Source organism: Antedon bifida, chromosome 3, assembly GCF_963402885.1.
Source record: "Antedon bifida chromosome 3, ecAntBifi1.1, whole genome shotgun sequence".
In the NCBI taxonomy this organism is placed as follows: domain Eukaryota; kingdom Metazoa; phylum Echinodermata; class Crinoidea; order Comatulida; family Antedonidae; genus Antedon; species Antedon bifida.
The window spans coordinates 25,937,925-25,957,493 of NC_136228.1; the positions used below are offsets into that span (position 1 = coordinate 25,937,925).

General features: G+C 34.5%; 2 protein-coding genes across 4 annotated transcripts in view; both read left to right on the plus strand.

Moving 5' to 3' along the window:
- LOC144836923 (uncharacterized) overlaps positions 1-19,569 on the plus strand; it is a 287,299-nt gene that overhangs the window by 24,752 nt on the left and 242,978 nt on the right. The gene's annotated exons all lie outside the window — the stretch shown is intronic.
- Positions 11,370-19,569, plus strand: part of LOC144836856 (uncharacterized) — a 178,317-nt gene continuing 170,117 nt past the window's right edge. For all 3 annotated transcript variants that reach the window (XM_078691745.1, XM_078691746.1, XM_078691748.1), the window contains exons 1-6: positions 11,370-11,613; positions 12,350-12,400; positions 15,283-15,341; positions 15,867-15,967; positions 16,384-16,449; positions 17,141-17,198. In XM_078691745.1, coding sequence (XP_078547871.1) covers positions 11,388-11,613; positions 12,350-12,400; positions 15,283-15,341; positions 15,867-15,967; positions 16,384-16,449; positions 17,141-17,198 — 561 coding nt within the window. In that variant the 5' untranslated portion in view covers positions 11,370-11,387. The remainder of the gene's footprint in view (positions 11,614-12,349; positions 12,401-15,282; positions 15,342-15,866; positions 15,968-16,383; positions 16,450-17,140; positions 17,199-19,569) is intronic.

Consider the following 19,569-nt stretch of genomic DNA (forward strand, 5'->3'; position numbering starts at 1 on the left):
TCTATTATTTTTTCAAACAACATGCATAAGAATCTTCAGTACCCCACTATACTTGGGGCTGAGCAAAGACAATTTTGAAATATAGAGCTACATAGATTCCCGCCTGAAAAATGGCACTTTACATGATTTGAAATTATGTGAAACAAACTATATAAGACTCACCAGGACAATAGAGCTTGTCCCCGGAAAGTGCACCTATTCATTGAAATATGAAATTAAATATGAAGTCTCCAGTACTAGCCCACCATGGTTGGGGCAGAGCTAATAATGAAAATAGAGCCCAGAATTGCACTTATATTTATACTTATTACTATACATAATCACCTATGATATTTATGATATTTGTTAAAAATTCAACTATCCAGATGCGACTTCAAAATTTTAGGTGGAGTTTTCTACTATAAAAACTTGACTTCGTATATGCCTAAGGCCTATCCCGCCGGCGGAATTAGTCTAAGCTTTGAAATCGGTCTGGAAATCGGCATCTTTGCAAATGTTCTATATTTGATCTTATTTCACTCTCCATTAACCCCATACAAAAATCATCGGAGACAAACTATCTGTTTAAAACATGTTTATTCTGGGACGGTGCGGCCATACACACCAACTACCATAAACGTTTATTCATAACATATTACAATACAATATCTTGCATGAATCGGACATTTCGCTACCAATGTAGCAACATTGATTAACGAAATCAAAATTCAACAGTGTGGCGTGTTGACCGCGAATTACTAACAATACCATCTTTCCCACTACACCTGCACAAACTCATTTGCATAACAACGAACGGCATATCAAACTACGGTGAGACATACATACACGTAACGAAGATAATTAATTTCTTTTTTACATTAAAATTGAGGGCGCTAAACATAAAGTTTACGAGATCAAATACATGTAGCGAAAGCCAAAAAAAAAGAGTAAAAAATGTGCTCTCCCTGCCTCAGCACTAAGGCCCTGCCACAGCCTTGGGGTCGTTTCCACCACATCATCACCAGATGCATTGCTAGTGCCTTCTCAAGATGTGTGGTGGAAAGGGGGACGTATAATTCTGTGAACCCCAAACACAGTTGGTCGCATACCTTTAACTCTATTCCACCGACCAGCGTGGGAATCGAACCCACGACATACGTGTTGTCAACACGACGCTCAGTCGCCTGAGCTAACTGGTCATTTTGGTTTTAACAACGTTAATATGCTATTTATGACGTAATGATGAATTACGTAATACACGTATAAATAGACTATTATTAACTGTTCGGTCGTGTACTACTTTATGGCGTAACGGGTAATGCTCAGGTTTGAGTGCTCTCAGTATTGGGTTCGAACCTCTACGGATTTTTTTTTTTTTTTTTATTGAAAATAAATTTTGTTTTTGAAAGTGAGATATTTTCAGGGTTGTAAATGTCAGGCCTAAACAAGTGGACCTTTTTTAAAATCAGAAACAAAGTTGCATGGCATTATTTTTCATTGATTCATCATTCATTTCATATAAATAGACTATTATCAGCTCTTCAGCAATGTACTGATGTGTGGCGTAACGGGTAATGCTCAGGTTTGAGTGCTCTCAGTATTGGGTTCGAACCTCTACGGATATTTTTTTTTTTTTAATTGAAAATAAATATTGTTTTTGAAAGTGAGATATTTTGAGGGTTGTAAATGTCAGGCCTAAAGTGGACCTTTTTTAAAATCAGAAACAAAGTTGCATGGCATTCTTTTTCATTGATTCATCATTCATTTCATAATATAAATAGACTATTATCAGCTCTTCAGCAATGTACTGATGTGTGGCGTAACGGGTAATGCTCAGGTTTGAGTGCTCTCAGCATTGGGTTCGAACCTCTACGGATATTTGTATTTTATTTATTTTTTTTAAATTGAAAATAAATATTGTTTCTGAAAGTGAGATATTTTAAGGGTTGTAAATGTCAGGCCTAAACAAGAGGACCTTTTTTAAAATCAGAAACAAAATTGCATGGCATTATTTTTCATTAAATAGACTGACATAAAGCCTCGAAAAGAAGCCCATGTGCTCCTTCATTTTTAGTACTCATGGGTGGGCTTCTTTTCCACCTTGAGTTCTTTTCGAGAGCTGCTGGGTTCCCGTCCGGAAAATGTTTTATTTACATGATTTGAGCAATCTTCTAATGTAAAGATTAACAGCGTCAAAATTTAACAGTGTGGCGTGTTGACCGCGAATGACTAACATATTATATTCCCCATAATACACGTGCACAAACTCATTTGCATAACAACCACGACGGCATACCAAACTGTTTAAAATAGAGCTGCAAGGTCCCCGAAAATGACATCTATTATTTTTTCAAACAACATGCATAAGAATCTTCAGTACCCCACTATACTTGGGGCTGAGCAAAGACAATTTTGAAAAATAGAGCTACATAGATTCCCGCCCGAAAAATGGCACTTTACATGATTTGAAATTATGTGAAACAAACTATATAAGACTCACCAGGACAATAGAGCTTGTCCCCGGAAAGTGCACCTATTCATTGAAATATGAAATTAAATATGAAGTCTCCAGTACTAGCCCACCATGGTTGGGGCAGAGCTAATAATGAAAATCTAGGCCAGAATTGCACTTATACTTATTACTATACATAATCACCTATGATATTTATGATATTTGTTAAAAATTCAACTATCCAGATGCGACTTCAAAACTTTAGGTGGAGTTTTCTACTTTAAAAACTCGACTTCGTATATGCCTAAGGCCTAGCCCGGCGGCGCAATTAGTCTAAGCTTTGAAATTGGTCTGGAAATCGGCATCTTTGCAAATGTTCTATATTTGATCTTATTTCACTCTCCATTAACCCCATACAAAAATCATCGGAGACAAATTATCTGTTTAAAGCATGTTTATTCTGGGACGGTGCGGCCATACACACCAACTACCATAAACGTTTATTCATAACATATTACAATACAATATCTTGCATGAATCGGACATTTCGCTACCAATGTAGCAACATTGATTAACGAAATCAAAATTCAACAGTGTGGCGTGTTGACCGCGAATTACTAACAATACCATCTTTCCCACTACACCTGCACAAACTCATTTGCATAACAACGAACGGCATATCAAACTACGATGAGACATGCATACACGTAACGAAGGTAATTAATTTCTTTTTTACATTAAAATTGAGGGCGCTAAACATAAAGTTTACGAGATCAAATACATGTAGCGAAAGCCAAAAAAAAAAGAGTAAAAAATGTGCTCTCCCTGCCTCAGCACTAAGGCCCTGCCACAGCCTTGGGGTCGTTTCCACCACATCATCACCAGATGCATTGCTAGTGCCTTCTCAAGATGTGTGGTGGAAAGGGGGACGTATAATTCTGTGAATCCCAAACACAGTTGGTCGCATACCTTTAACTCTATTCCACCGACCAGCGTGGGAATCGAACCCACGACATACGTGTTGTCAACACGACGCTCAGTCGCCTGAGCTAACTGGTCATTTTGGTTTTAACAAGGTTAATATGATATTTATGACGTAATGATGAATTACGTAATACACGTATAAATAGACTATTATCAACTGTTCGGTCGTGTACTACTTTATGGTGTAACGGATAATGCTCAGGTTTGAGTGCTCTCAGTATTGGGTTCGAACCTCTACGGATATATTTTTTTTTATTGAAAATAAATATTGTTTTTGAAAGTGAGATATTTTGAGGGTTGTAAATGTCAGGCCTAAACAAGTGGACCTTTTTTAAAATCAGAAACAAAGTTGCATGGCATTATTTTTCATTGATTCATTCATTTTATATAAATAGACTATTATCAGCTCTTCAGCAATGTACTGATGTGTGGCGTAACGGGTAATGCTCAGGTTTGAGTGCCCTCAGTATTGGGTTCGAACCTCTACGGATATTTTTTTTTTTTTTAATTGAAAATAAATATTGTTTTTGAAAGTGAGATATTTTGAGGGTTGTAAATGTCAGGCCTAAACAAGTGGGCCTTTTTTAAAATCAGAAACAAAGTTGCATGGCATTATTTTTCATTGATTCATCATTCATTTCATATAAATAGACTATTAGCTCTTCAGCAATGTACTGATGATGAGGCCGTTTTAATAAGATTTAGGGTAGCCAACTGTTCCATTTTTTTATGGTAGGCCTACAGTTATATGTAAAAAAACACATTGCACGAGCGAGGTCCGATGCGATGATGATGATTTTATTTATTTATTAGGGTAATTACATCATTTGTTGAGGAAATTAAATACTGTTGAGTACGTATCGGTGGAGACAGGGAAAAAGAAATAAAGGGGGGGAAGGGGAAGTCAACCAATATGTGAGTATTTTGCGAGCGAAGCGAGCAACCATGGGCTGGGGCCAGGGGGCCGCCAAGGGGTCGGGGGGGGGGGAGAAGTCTAAGGCAATCTAGATCATTTTTTAATCGGTTTACGCACACACAAATATGACAATGTTAACATTAATAAACTGCAACAAGAAAACAAAAAACTCTCATTTTCATTACAGAACATTTTTATATTCCAGGCTGTCACAGATAGCCTACAAACACTTTTTTCTTGCTTGTTTCATTACAAGTAGAGTCACCAGTCAAAATTGCTAAATTATAGCAGGTATCCTGCTATACTTTATTAGCACAAGTAATTAGCATTGTTTACATAATAGATTAATCAACTGATAACATGTGTACTACAAGTTTTTACAGCATATCCTAACTTTTTTCAGAAACATATTTCATCACTTTAAACAAGATAAATGTGTTCAGAAATATTTAAAACATACAAATTTATCTTTGATTTGTAAATAAAGTATTTAATTTCCTTAGAGACCTTAGAAAAAGAATGCTGTTCTATCTGTTGTCTTCCCCCCACCTAACAGTGCAATGCCTGCTGTATGCCTTGAATAGAAAACCGTTCAGATGGAACGATCGACTTCCGGTAAAGTTTAGCAGGCTAACTCTCTCTCGTGACTCCGGAGAGTTTACGGACGCAAAGCTCCATTTCCTATTCTCGCAATGTAAAGTTTAGCAGGCTAACTCTCTCGTGACTCTTGAGAGTTTGCGGACGCAAAGCTCCATCCCTATGTTTCCAATGTAAAGTTTAGCAGGCTAACTCTCTCCTGACTCTATACTATACTAGAGAGAGTTTGCAGACGCAAAGCTCCTTTCATAAAGTCTAGTTTGGCAGGGCGACATGTGACATGTATACTGTATTTTAATAATAATTCCTTAATATTAATTAGAAGGAAGGAATTAATAGGAAACTTGATTCTTATATTTTAAAGATGTGACCTAGGCTATACCAATTTAAAATTACAATAATTACTATGTTTTGTTTTAAATTTAAAATGTGTTTTTTGTTATCATGGACGACGTGTGAATATGTTTTTCACTGGGCCTTCGTTGTATTGTCCTTTGTCACTAATAATAGAGGCCTAGTTTAATATAAATATGCAATAAAATTCATATAAATAAAAATTATATTGGAAAGCATGTTTTAGGGTTAATTAAAATTTATTTTATCTATTATTAAATATTTTTAAAATATGCACAGATGCCGGTGAATATTTTCTGCAATTAAAATTATAATTTTAATAAAAATATAATTTCCGTAAAATAATCTAATTAATTTAGTATTAGTATAAGACTAACATCAATTCTTTTCAAAACTACACTGTTTTATTTGACATTGCGTGAACCTGAAAATCGCCAACGAAATGTCAACGATGTTACATCGCCACACATGGATAAGTAGCCTGCTACCAAAATTGGGCCCAACGCGACATGCCCCAGTTGTTAGGGCTTTGATTAGTTCACGCACGATTGTATTGATATAGAAAAGATTATTTAAGTTCAGTTTATTAGGGTTAGATTGATTTTTAGGAGTTTAATTGATTATTTTGCGGTTAGGTCTAGGGATGGCCTAAGCCTATCCCTATTTTATTTATGGGCCTGATTATTGTCCATCGTCAGTCCTGATTGTTTTAAACAAACATGGTAACAGACCTACCTACTGGGCCTAGAATTGTTGCCTAGCTTTAACAAATCAAAAGACATCTCTTTTTGTTTTACCCTTTCTTTACACCACCAGTACATTTACACATTACTGATATCGTCTATTATATCCTGTATAATGGTTTTCACAATAGGCCTATTGTTCTTCAAACTTCTTTTCATAAGAGTCTACAATTAACAATAGTTCTGTAGTTCATTTCCTTTTATGTTTATTGGATTCTGTTCTTTGGTAATTATATTATTGTCTATCTAAAAAATTAGCAGGCACAGAATAATAAACACACATTCAAGTGAAAATTGTAATTATATCGGGTGCTTAATGAATATTTTGATTAATTTTGAACATGTAAATTGCCCAATTGAAATGCGTTGTTTTTTTTTCAAATAAGTTAACTCCAGTATGTAAAAAAAATGGAGTAAAGTTACTTTAGGTAACTAATTATAATTATGTTAATGATTAATAATTATAGCTAATTCTTTATTTTGTTATTTAGGCCTACATTATTAATAATTGAAAATAAACTTCCAACAGCAAGGAGTTATTTATTTACTTATGTGTACACTTTAAGATATTATAGTGAAAATATCTCTATGAGAATACTACCAACTGCACTATCTTCAGAATAGCCAGCAAGTTTGGAATAGCCAACATGCATTTTGAGCAGTGGGGTGTGTGTAATAATTAGAATAGCCATAAGGATATCTCAGAAAAATTAGATATTTTATCATAACTTTTGAACTACTGAACAGATTTTTTTGCAAAAAAGTCTATAATAATTCTTTAAAAAATGCAAGACTATAGCAATCAACTTAATAACAAAAGAGTTATTGTGAATATTACTGAAATTGTGTTCAGGCAGAATGAGTTTATATCACACTTCCTGTTCACCAAGATAAATTAAACAGATAAAAATTTAATCCTTCTTTTCCACTTTGACTGGTGACTCTACTTGTAATGTTATTGATTTGGGTAGAGAGGCTGTAAACTCAGAGGAGGAATTGTTGTCTCGTAACAACTGCAAGGTATTCCGGGCGTCCGATATAAGATTGGTTGCATGGAAAATATCCAATGACCGTTTCTGCAATTTTTTTGCAAGTGGCTTTACAATCTCAAGGACATATATGAAAGTAGTAAGTGTAATTATTGTTGTGAAATTTGTGTGACTGATTTTGCCATTTGCCATGATTTTGTCCTCTTTACTCCATGCCCAACCAATCCAATCTCATTTTGATTGACGATGACCTGTTTTTATTTTTTTCTCTCCAAAAAACGGGGTCAGGACCCCCGTGAACACCCCCCCCCCCCCCACTGGCTGCGCCCCTGGGACAGAAACATCACCCTAACGTCAAAGATCAGGCTCTTGCACGCTCTGGCCATCTCTCTGTCACCTTGTAGTAGTACGTATGTGAGTCCTGGACACTCACAGCTGATCTACAGAAACGGATAAAAGCCCTGGAAACGAGATGATATACCGCAAGATGGAACATCTCATAATAAAGACCATGTCACGAATGAGGAAGTCAGCAACAGGTTCAAGAGAGCAATTGTGAAAAGCAGAAAGCTGGAGTGGTACGGACACGTGGCGAGATCCAGTGGGCTGGCCAAGCGTACACCATGTACCAGGAGGGAGAAGGAGACAGACAGAGAAAGAGGTGGGAAGACAACATCAATGAATGGACAGGTTTGACCTTTGTTTACTCACAACGAGCTACAGAGGACAGAGATCGATGGAGGAGGATTGTCCAAAAGTCAGCAACCCTATCAGGGGTTAGGAGAAGGAGACTGAACGGAACTGATTATATACCGGTAGCCCCTCCTCCTCATTGTTGGAATCACTTTTCAGTCTGGAGTACGCCCTCTAGCCTTCGGCTTATTACACCTCTACCGGCCGCAGAACCTCATCATATTTGAGTTTAGTGTATTATGATATGCGTATAATATAAGGTAGGTCTCTATTTTTAGGATTTTATATTGAATAAATAATAATATTAATAAAATTGTATTAACTAACACTGTGTGTGCGCCTCATTTTTGTATTATTTGTAATGATTGTTAATTATTAATAGGCTAGGCCTAGCCTAGTAGGCCCCTATTTATTAATATATAGAGTCTAGCCTAGCTAGTAGGCCCTCTAGAGGGCCTAGAGATAGAGTGTCGCTCACTGGATTTAAAAATTGGCGGGCATAACGTACATAAACACTAACTATGCGATAATGCGATATTACTTGATTGTCTCTCTGTGCATGAGTTGTGGATAAAGCATGGATTAAGGAGAAATTAATTTAAGAAATCAAGTTAGGAATAAATTAGGTATTTTATATTAAGAATTTTTATAAAACACTACGTTTGAATCTTCAACATTATTACACGCTGTGTGTCTAAGTGCGTGAAAGCTGGCTCTGCATAAACATCATTCGCGTAACATGCCTCATGTGTACATGTTGTGAAAATATTTCGTGCCATAAGTATCAAAGGTCAAAACCTTATGTTTTCGGTTATTATTCAACAAAATGTATAAAAACAGTAAATATAAAATATGTATGTTCTGAACATTTTAACACCAATATCAAGACTCTGTAATTTTTAGTTACCATATATTTCGGTGTATAAGTCGCACCTGTGTATAAGACGCACCCCCTAACTGAGAGTAAAATATCGGTATTTTTTATATCGTCGATGTATAAGATGCACTTTATATTTCATCAAAACAATGTTTTTTTAAATTGTAATCAATATTATTGTAATAATATATTTTGTTATATCTACTACGGCGTCCTTTATTTAGGTTTTTTCTTACCTAGGCTCGGCCGCAGCCAGCCTCAACAAGTTCTTTCTAACTTGTTATTCATGAGTTTCGCACCCGTAACATCGAGTGCATGACCGTGTGTGTAACATGCACGTGTGTGGGCTAGCCTCGCTTGATCATTTCGAGAGGGCGCACGTTTTCATGGACAATCGTATTCGATCTATGTATCCGAGAAGTGTGTACGCTAGGTCCATGCTAAATCAACTGGAGAATATACTAGTCGAATACCGTACACCATGTGGCCGCCAAGAAGGGCTTGCGCTGGGGGTACGGCGGTCATGCGTATAACTATAAATAAATACTAGCCTAGGCCTATTCCAATCGTAAACGTTTACAAATGAAATTTTATCGGAGCGCCTAAAACAGCTCCATAATGAACAAATCTTTTCATCATATTTAGTGTAACATCACGCTAAAATGCCTTGAAAACTAGGCAGAAGCAGGTTGCTGTTACGTTAGTACACTGTAGCTAGGCCTAGCCTACTCAGGCCTAGCCAACGAGGTGACGATATGTACAATCTGTGTGGTGAGGCATTTATGTTCGGTGTATAAGACGCACCCTTAATTTTGAGGTCAAATTTGCGTGTCAAAAGTGCGACTTATACACCGAAATATACGGTACGTTGATATGAACATTTTTTTATGTCATATATGGGTCAAAGGTCACAAAATGGAATTTCTGATGATTCAATAAAATATTTAAAAAGGGTAAATATAAATATGTATGTTCTGAACATTTTCTGATTTGCAGTTACGTAGATATATAAACGTCATTCCATATACAGTATGTCAAAGGTCAACAAAATGTTCAAAAAGTGTAAATAAACATATATTTTGAACAATTTGACACCAAATACAGCTGTCTACTACAAGTGGTTACCGATTTTTAAGAATTGGCGGCCATTTTTCTTAACGTCAAAATTTTAAATCTTTGCGGTAGTCCGAATTGAGTAAACTTGTGTTTTTTCAGACCATATTTTATTGTACTACATCAAAAAACATTTTCTTGCAATTTTTTTGGGGTTAGGCCCTATATTTTCATATTTTGACCCGACTAAGTCTAAATCTCAGTCGTCAGGGCACCTATTTAGGTAGTGCATGCGCACTTAATTTATGAGATAGATAGACCGCAATTGATGGATCGTATTTTACCATTTGCACAATTCACCCATACAGTATGTAGTGCAATGTGCAACACAATGGTGAAGCTGAGTTGTTGTCGTTTTATCTGTAATTTTCATGCAATTCATCTACAAAACCATGAATCATATGACTTTATCTTATGCAAAATGTTAATTTTTTAATAATTATAATTTGGTTATCTTTAGTATAATCTTATTGCGTCACGGGCACGGTTAACACTGAGTTAGCATACGTTGTTGTTATCTTATACCTCACGGTTATAAATAATTCACTATGAAGTTTGGAGTGCCCAGACGGATGATATTTATAAAGTACCATCTGTCAGGGCACCTATAGTTAACATTACAGTATACGTTGTTAATTCACTGTGAATCTGGTAGTGCCCTGACGGATGATATTTATTAAGTATCATCCGTCAGGGCACTTATAGTTAACATTATACGTTGAATTCACTGTGAATCTGGTAGTGCCCTGACGGATGATATTTATTAATGTATCATCCGTCAGGGCACCTATATTTAATAATTATACATTAATTCACTGTGAATCTGGTAGTGCCCTGACGGATGATATTTATTAAGTATCATCCGTCAGGGCACCTATAGTTAACATTATACGTTGAATTCACTGTGAATCTGGTAGTGCCCTGACGGATGATATTTATTAAGTATCATCCGTCTAAATGTACTTTGGAATGGAAAATTACTATTAATGACTTTAAAATGTTTAAAACGGTGTCCAACATATTTCACCTCAAAATTGACTTTTAATAATACAACCCATTCTAAAGGCACATGAAGCCAAAGCCATAATGATTTAGTTGTCCCCACCTGGAATATTTGTCAAGGCAAAAAATCTTTTACTCGAATCGTTCATCTAAAAGTTGGAATGAACTTCCAAATGAATTAAAAATTAACTTTAAAAATATGTCAATAACTTCATTCCAAAATACAAATTTATACACAACAGTTTTCTTTTCTAAAATTGATTTCTATTTTTAATGTATATTTTCTCTATTATTTTGATTACTCTACTTTATTATGTTTGTTAAATGATATCCAATTACTGTACGACTTTGAAAATCAGTGCACTAGTACTGAAAGTGCCTGCACAATAAAGAAAGAATAAATAAATAAATAAACTTCTTTATTTTTGAATTTTGGCTTAATATAACTTGGGGAGTGGGATGCAGTCGCATCATGTGCATCCCTGGAGTCACCCCAGATAGAAATGAAAAATATTGATACGCATCTCTGCACACAGCTCCGAAACACAGAAATGTTTGCCATGCTATTATGTCAGTATTACTAGAAAAAAAATGGAAAATTTTGAAATTGATGTATAAATGCTCATGAATATTATTTAAATTAATACCATATTTGTATTGTAACAGGAAAGTACTACAGTAAATTAACATGGCAATGCTAATAAGCAAGCGTTCTCTGGAAACATCTCTAAAAAATGATGGTGCAATTGAATTATCAAGAAATCAAGTTCGCTCAACTAGCAAGAGACATTTTTCTGAAACACAACATGCTAAACGACGTAGGATTGAGAAACAGAGTTCTATGAAACTGCGAAGAGTGTCTTCAATGAGGAGGAGACAACTACGAGCTGCTGGTATAAGCTCACAAGATCAAGGTTAAACTATACATTGTTTTAAATTTTATTGACATTTTCTATTACCGTACTGACGCTGCTATTAGTCAGGTCGCTTAGGTCCTACAGTATTTTTGGCCATATTGTGCACTTTGTGACAAAAGCACCAAACTTGGCACAAACCTTCTTTAGGACTAACAATTCTAGAAGGGGTGCCCAAAAATTCGAACAATTTATTGACGTCATTTTGACCACGGCCATTTTTAATATATTATGTAGCTGTGTAAAAATATTTAAAAAATATAAATTACATAAATATGTCAAGTTTGGTATCAAATTATAGCTTATGACACTAACTAAGAAACTAACTAACATGAGAAAAATATAATTTCACAAAATGATGTCATCAAAGCCACACCCAATATATATTACATAAATTCTAAAGTTAACTGACTTTGAGTCAAAGTAACCAGTTTGTTCAACATGATTTTTTAGGTTTTCATACAAGTGCTTAAGTTATAGATCTCCACTATTTTTATTTTGTTAGGTTTTTATTTACATACTTATTATTTATTTATTTTAAAAATCCCTGCTTTTAAAAAAAATCCGAAATTACAGCAGGAATGTCATTTCACCAAACATTTGGGTCTAAAATTTCTCAATAATGCTCTCAATTCCAACATTAAGTAAATTCTATAGAGGTACTGTATACTAAACTATGTAGGAAATTAAAATATACAAATTATGCAATTGAATTAAAATTTGTTTGTTTCAACAGGTCAACTGAAGATCATGATAAACTGTGATAATTCTGCTATATTTGTTAATAGTAAGTTTTATATTTTTTTCTTCTACCATAATCAAATCAACAGGATGCAGGATGAGATAATAAATATTTCCATTCAATTAATCACTATGCTAAACATGTGTACACGAACCAGTAATTTACCAATACCAGCCAAGCAACTTTGACAACCAGTATCAGCCATGACCAAGGCTTCATTTTTTGGAGCACTTTGTGAGAGGCTATACCCCAGTGCTTGATAGTCCTCTAGTAAGGCTTGTACCATAAGCTGGGTGAATGGATGCGGTCCTGCTTTCTTTCGAATCCAAGTGTCATTCAAGTCATCATATATGTGATGGTCAAGAGCAAGAGGCCGAGCAATGACCATATCTGCATGGAATGTTGTACACAACGCTGTGGTACTGTTAGCATCACCTTTCCTTGACGAAGATCGACAGACTGATTCAATATGATGTTTAATTTTTAATGCCACATTTGGAAGAGGTTTTACCATAGGCAGGCATAACTTCCTGCGCATCGTTGGTGAACTCCTCGCACCATGTCCTTTATTGCCGCAATATGTACAAATGGGGTCAGAGCCAATCTGTTGCTTCTGCAGTTGTCGATATGAGCTGCTGGCCGATGCTCCTGTAATTGTAAGACGAGACGAAGAGCGCTTACCAGCTTCTTTTGCCTCGATATACGAAATTACAGCTTCCAATGTTGCGCTCCCCAAGTAGGTGAAGCTGAATCTTCTGATCTGCAAGGCCACGTATCAAAACATCTTTCACCATCTCATCCGAATAATAGATATCGGTCTGGCAATCCGTACACTTTACAGTGAATTTGCAAACAGACGACTGTCCACGAACAGTGCAGCAAATGACCATATAATTTCATCTCGATCTTGAAGCATGTCTTGAAGAGTTACACGGGCAACCATGCGATTCTCCTCTCTAACAGCTAACTTCTCATTCCAGCGAGGATGTCAGCTTCGGCCTTTGTAGTTAATATACCTGTGGTCTATCGCATCAGGTTTCTTCTTAGCTGATCATCGCAGCATTCCAGCAGCTGAAAGTTTCTTTCCTTTCCAGTGACTTTGGTAGCTTCCGCATACTCATTCCACCTTGACAGGAAGTAGTCCCACTCCTCACTGGTTCCTGCTGATGATATCGATGGCCGTTTAACCTGTTCAACTTTAGTCTGGTTCGAAGCAGAGTGTGAGGTGGCATGTGCAGTAATCAGTGCAGCAACTATGGCATCTCTCAGGTTATCCGGAGTGGTGTATAGATATCCATCTATCGGGCAGGTCACGGCTGGCATCGTTTTGTTCATAAATAAATCTCAAAGACTATTTGGTTACCAATACATTTATTGAACAATACTATTGTAGCCAATGAACAAAAGGTGAATAGACTTTAAATTCAATAGATATGCCTATAGCAAGATACACTCTATACTCTAGTAAATAGGTGTCATAATGGCCATTAATGAATATGCATATGTTATTCTCTAAATGTCAGATTAGCTCAATCTCTCACCATCATCCATCTGAGGTGGTATGGAGGGCAAATTTACCTGCTAGAATACGCATTTGCCGAGACTGCTGACCATGAATTATTTTAAGTTAAGAAATTCCAGAACTGTTGATGAAAAACAAACCAACATTGTCACATTCACCCACCCCTCTAACTCCCATTTATGAAATGTTTACAAGTTGTTTCTAGGCCAATTTGCTGAATCCCAGTTTGCTGAATCCTAATTATTTGCCGGGTCCAGCTTGACGACAGAAAATGGAAATTACCATTTATATACGTTCAAGTCAAACAAAATTTAGATTGTTGACTGTAATACTATTTCATACTTGTAATATTTCATTCTATGATATAACTTTATGGCATAATTAATAAAGTATGTTACCTTACATGTCTTTGTATTTTGCAATGTCTTGTAGTCATGTAGCCAAGCGAATCCCACACATTGAAAGCTACGGTCGCACCACAGAATGCAGAGAGGCATGATAAAAATACGGTTCCTAGAATACAGCATTCTAGATAATTAATATTTAATAATAAGCCCAGCTATTTTAAGCCTACTGTACATTGTTAAGCAACACAATTCACATTAGTTTAAAAGTACTATTATCAAAAGACATACTTGTAATATTTCATTCTATGATATACTTTATGGCATAATTAATAAAGTATGTTACCTTACATGTCTTTGTATTTTGCAATGTCTTGTAGTCATGTAGCCAAGCGAATCCCACACATTGAAAGCTACGTTCGCACCACAGAATGCAGAGAGGCATGATAAAAATACGGTTCCTAGAATACAGCATTCTAGATAATTAATATTTAATAATAAGCCCAGCTATTTTAAGCCTACTGTACATTGTTAAGCAACACAATTCACATTAGTTTAAAAGTTTGAAATGCATCACTTCCACCTGTATTCTTGGTAGCAAATCACTCTTTTAATATTTAGTGTTTTCATTTATAATTATGAATTTAAATATTGGACAAGACTAAATACAAAATGCTCTCCAGGTTTTGTCTATACTTTCAGAATTTGTCATAGAAATTGTGATAAGACCAAGCTAAAAAAAGTAATATTACAGGTTTAAAAATTAATTTTTATTTTGCGAAATCAAGATTTGAATAAAAATGTAAATTATTACACTTGCAAATTGTCCCAAATTATCCTTTATGGTGGCCCTGGTATTGCGGTGCGATATATGAGCTGAAATAAATGGGCTACTATTTTTAGGCTAGCAACAGCAACAGTAAGTAACAGTAATAGTGACTTGAAAAAAGATAGATCAAGCCCTGTAGTAAAATACATAATGATTCTTTCAGAATTAGAACACTGTAATGTATTGCGATATAATTTTGTACTCTTTATGATGTCATTACTTTCTGTTTTAGTTATAGCTGCTAGGAAACTAATGTTTTCAGAAAAACGAGTCTGCAATCCATATGTAAAAGTAAGTACATCATTGAATCATGTGTTTACAATTTTTTGCTGAGTATGGATTTTTTATAGTTTTCATTATTGTTATATGGGTAAGATTTGTTATAAATATATTACTGTGTTAGCAATGTGAGTGGTTAAAACTGAAGATAGTCATAGTTTGATGTCCTATTAGGAAAAAAATGATTTAATCTCTAAGGTCATTGTAATCACCACCGTCATATAATACTGGTATTCTTGATACATTTTCACATGCATGGATGTAAACATTATAACAAATAGTTTACATGTGAAATGAGTACAAGAATATGTGTAATGTATGAATTCCTACATTTTTTAAGGGGAAAGTGGGGAAAAGTATTTATAGTTTTAAAGTCTCTACCATGTAATGTTGTGACTTATGAATTAATGTACAATATATTAGTATTCTCAAATGTTTTCAGTACCAATTATATCACATGTAGGCCAAACAAACAGTTTTTATTCCTAGTAATAAATTGTCTATAAATAAAAACATTTAAATTAATACTGTTTTAAGGTACTATTAAGAAATTATGATCAAGAAAATGGATGTATCTGGAAAAGAACAAAGACTATAGAAAACAATAGAAATCCAAGGTTCAATGAGCAGTTTACTTTGTAAGTACATTTTTTTTTGTGGAAAAAGCAAAATATGTTCCTCGATTCTTGAGGTTGATGGTGGTGACGCACAACCACTTCATCTACGAACATTAGTCAATCATTAAGTGTAGCCCATGGCCTGCCATTTTTCTCTAAACATGGAATAGGAAGAACACTGTATAGAAAGAAGTTTTTTCAACAGCGAAACTAAGCCATTCACTACTCATCAGCTTCAACAAATACTATTGAACTTTAAATTAAATGAAGATCTTACAAATATATGACACTTTTGCACAAACTCATTAACCACAAAGTGGTCACTTTCAAAGCCCAAATAGTTTTCCATGACTTCAAAATGTTGTGCAAAAAAGTCATCAATATTCATTTATTATAAAGGGCAATTTAATATATTGTGATTTTTAATCATTTTTTAGTGCACTTAAAGAAACTCCAAGAAATGGAAGAATTATCATATCAGTCTTTAATAGATTTGGAACAAGGTAGTTACATATTTCATTCTGTATGTGGTAGATTTGATTTGATTTTCGTTATCTGTATATCAAAAATCGTAATTCCTTGTTTTGACTATTGTAGTTCTGTTTGGTGTAATTGTAATGATATTAACTCACTTTAAGTAATTCTAAATTGACTTGCTAGGTTACTTCTATTTGCTGACATTACCACTCCGGTAAATGAATTAATGTTATCACTTAAAAGGAAGAAACTTACAGACAAATGGCATGAGCAATTTAATTGTTGATGCTAGTTTTTAAATGTTGAAAAGATATTGCTCCTTCATATCTATCAACCCAGTTTCAATTTATGCACACCACTCATCATAAAAACACACATAGTCAATGATCAAATACCCTAGTTACTCCAACATGGACAATTTACTAGGTAAAAGGACCTTCCTCTACCGATCGTCGAAACTATGGAATAACCTCCCAATAATGATTGATTTACGCCAGAATTACCAATTAATGAATTTAGAAGTATTTAAGAGCAATTTTAGTTTTTTTTTGACATATGTATATATTATGCTTTAATTTTGTAGTTAAGTCACAAATCTGGACCTCATAGGAGACCAGTACTTATGTATTGAATGAGTTTTCCAGAATAAAGAAAGATATGAAATGAAAAAATACATGCAAATGTTTTAAAATGTATTTTGTGTTCTACTTTTTGCAGGAATGAATTTTTGGGCTGTATGTCGTTTGGTACAAAAAGTCTGCTTTTCAAACAGAAAGTATGTAATGAATTTCTAAATACTTATTGCAAATATTTTTTAAACAAAGCTAAAAATAGGGATGAAAATACTGTAAAGCCTAAATCACTAAAATAAAGGGCATGTGAATTTCCAATGTTGTTATCAAGTTGTTTACACTCAGGCCTATTAGCTAGCCCAATACTGTCTTGGCCTATACAGTGTATGAATATGAAAATATGAATAAAATAGTTATAATCTTTTTTTGTACATTATAATATTTACGATCACCGAATATCATATACATTGTTTTGTTCAGATGTAATTAAAACATTAAAGAAACAAATTGCAGCTATTTGAAAATGCTACGTCCTACTCAGCCTGTGCCTGAAGAAATTCCTTCTCAGTCGATTCATCGCTAAAAAATAGTTCAAATTGAAATAAAAGAGTTTGACATTTCTTAGGTAATTTTTTTAGCCACAGATAATTCCTTTTTTTTTCATTATTATGCATATAACCTTATTGATTTTGTCAGAATCTTATATATTTATTCTTTCCTTAGCATTATTTTGTCCATCAATTATCTTGAGATCAATTTCAATTTTTCAGAGTATATTCCTCATGGCCAGGAATCGATGTGATTATCTTCTTGTGGTGCGCAATCAAAAATTATGCTGTCTATGCGCGATTTAAACAAAATCATGTTTGTAATCATATCTTCATAAGCATGTATTATAATTAATCCAAACTTGGTACTCATAAAATTCAGGTCATATTTCATCATAATGGCAATATGTGTGTAGCGCATATAACGTGTAGCGCAAAATATGTGTGTAGTGCAAATACATGTGTAGCGCATATAACGCTGTCTATGCGCGATTTAACATAATCATACCTTCATAGGCATCTATACAAATTTACGTAAGGGCAAAATTTGGTAGATTGCGCGTTAATTCTAGAATGTTTACTCGATGGTATATAGATTTGGTTCGTACTTTCGGTACTGATTTTACCCACCTGATGTAACCCTGTTTACTCATTCAATTTAGTTGGATAATTAGTTATTGACGATTAAAACAAATTTAGGTTCAACGATGGTGTTTTTCGATCGTGGTATACACTATTTAATGGATGTCCATCTTGAAATATACCCGCACACAATAATACGAGGATGCTTCACATTTCCCTATCTCCGATAATTGTTTTTAATAGCTAAAAACCGGTAGAACAGCTCGAGTACAGCCTCATAATGTTGATTTTCTTTAAAAAATACTATGTTGATTGATTTAATATACGTTTATACAAATGTATTGATTTGCGATAAATGGAACATTCCAATCTCTCTTCCACAAGCGTCTATTCCCTCATGCGTCGTAATAACACAAAGGCAAAGTTAAAGTACACTCACAACAGAAATTCGATCCATTTTTTTCAATCTGTGCTGCAGAGGATGGATATAGGTATTTTTTAAAAACAGATAATGAGTTAACTTTTTCAGTCGCCGTCTATATATGTACAATCAACATTATTATTGCAGTTCAACCACCACCCCTCCCCTCAATGGCATGAGTAGCGTTGTAAAGCCTGTAGAGGATAGGCCTACAGTATGAAGGATCACATGCCCTAAACACAGAACAACTTTGGAGGGTAGGAACTAACTTAAGTATGAATTGGCTTTAAGAAACAATTGAAAACCATTAGGCCTACTAATTAAGTTGAGTTTAGATAATTATTTATTGACGATTAAAGCAAATTTACGATTTGCCCGAATAGAGGTGTTTTTCAAAAATTGTTTTACATTATATAAACACATATACAAATAAACTTTATTACTGACAGTTGCTTCTCAATGTTATTATCTCAAATTAATATTGTAATTACAAAAAAAATATAAACGTCATAATGGTGTAACGTTACATGTACTGTAATGTACTATTTCAATCGACTATGACGGTGACAGTTTCAATAAAGTATTAAATCGCAATGTTTTATTGTGTTTAATGGTATATTATTAAAACATGAAAACAATTAATGGATAAAAAATGTATTTAAAAATTGCACCCATTCTCTTCCCTATATCCCTCAACCCTAATGTTACATACAAAACACAAATTAAATTTGTTTAAATTTGTGACATCTTGTGACAAGTTTCTCTTTCGGAAGTTATTCCCAGTGTGCTAATTTTAGTTGAGTACATAAATCACAGTGTCTATTTATTTGTTCCTGTAAACGACATGTATTATTGTCCTGCGGTACGTATTTGAAATCGCCAGTTATTTAACGCTGAAATTACTACGTTTTTGAGAACCATTCAGTGGGCACGACCTAGATGGTACGCTCGCTTCGCTCGCGTACCATTGTGTAGTCTATTATAATTAATTCAAACTTGGTACTCATAAATTTCAGGTAATAT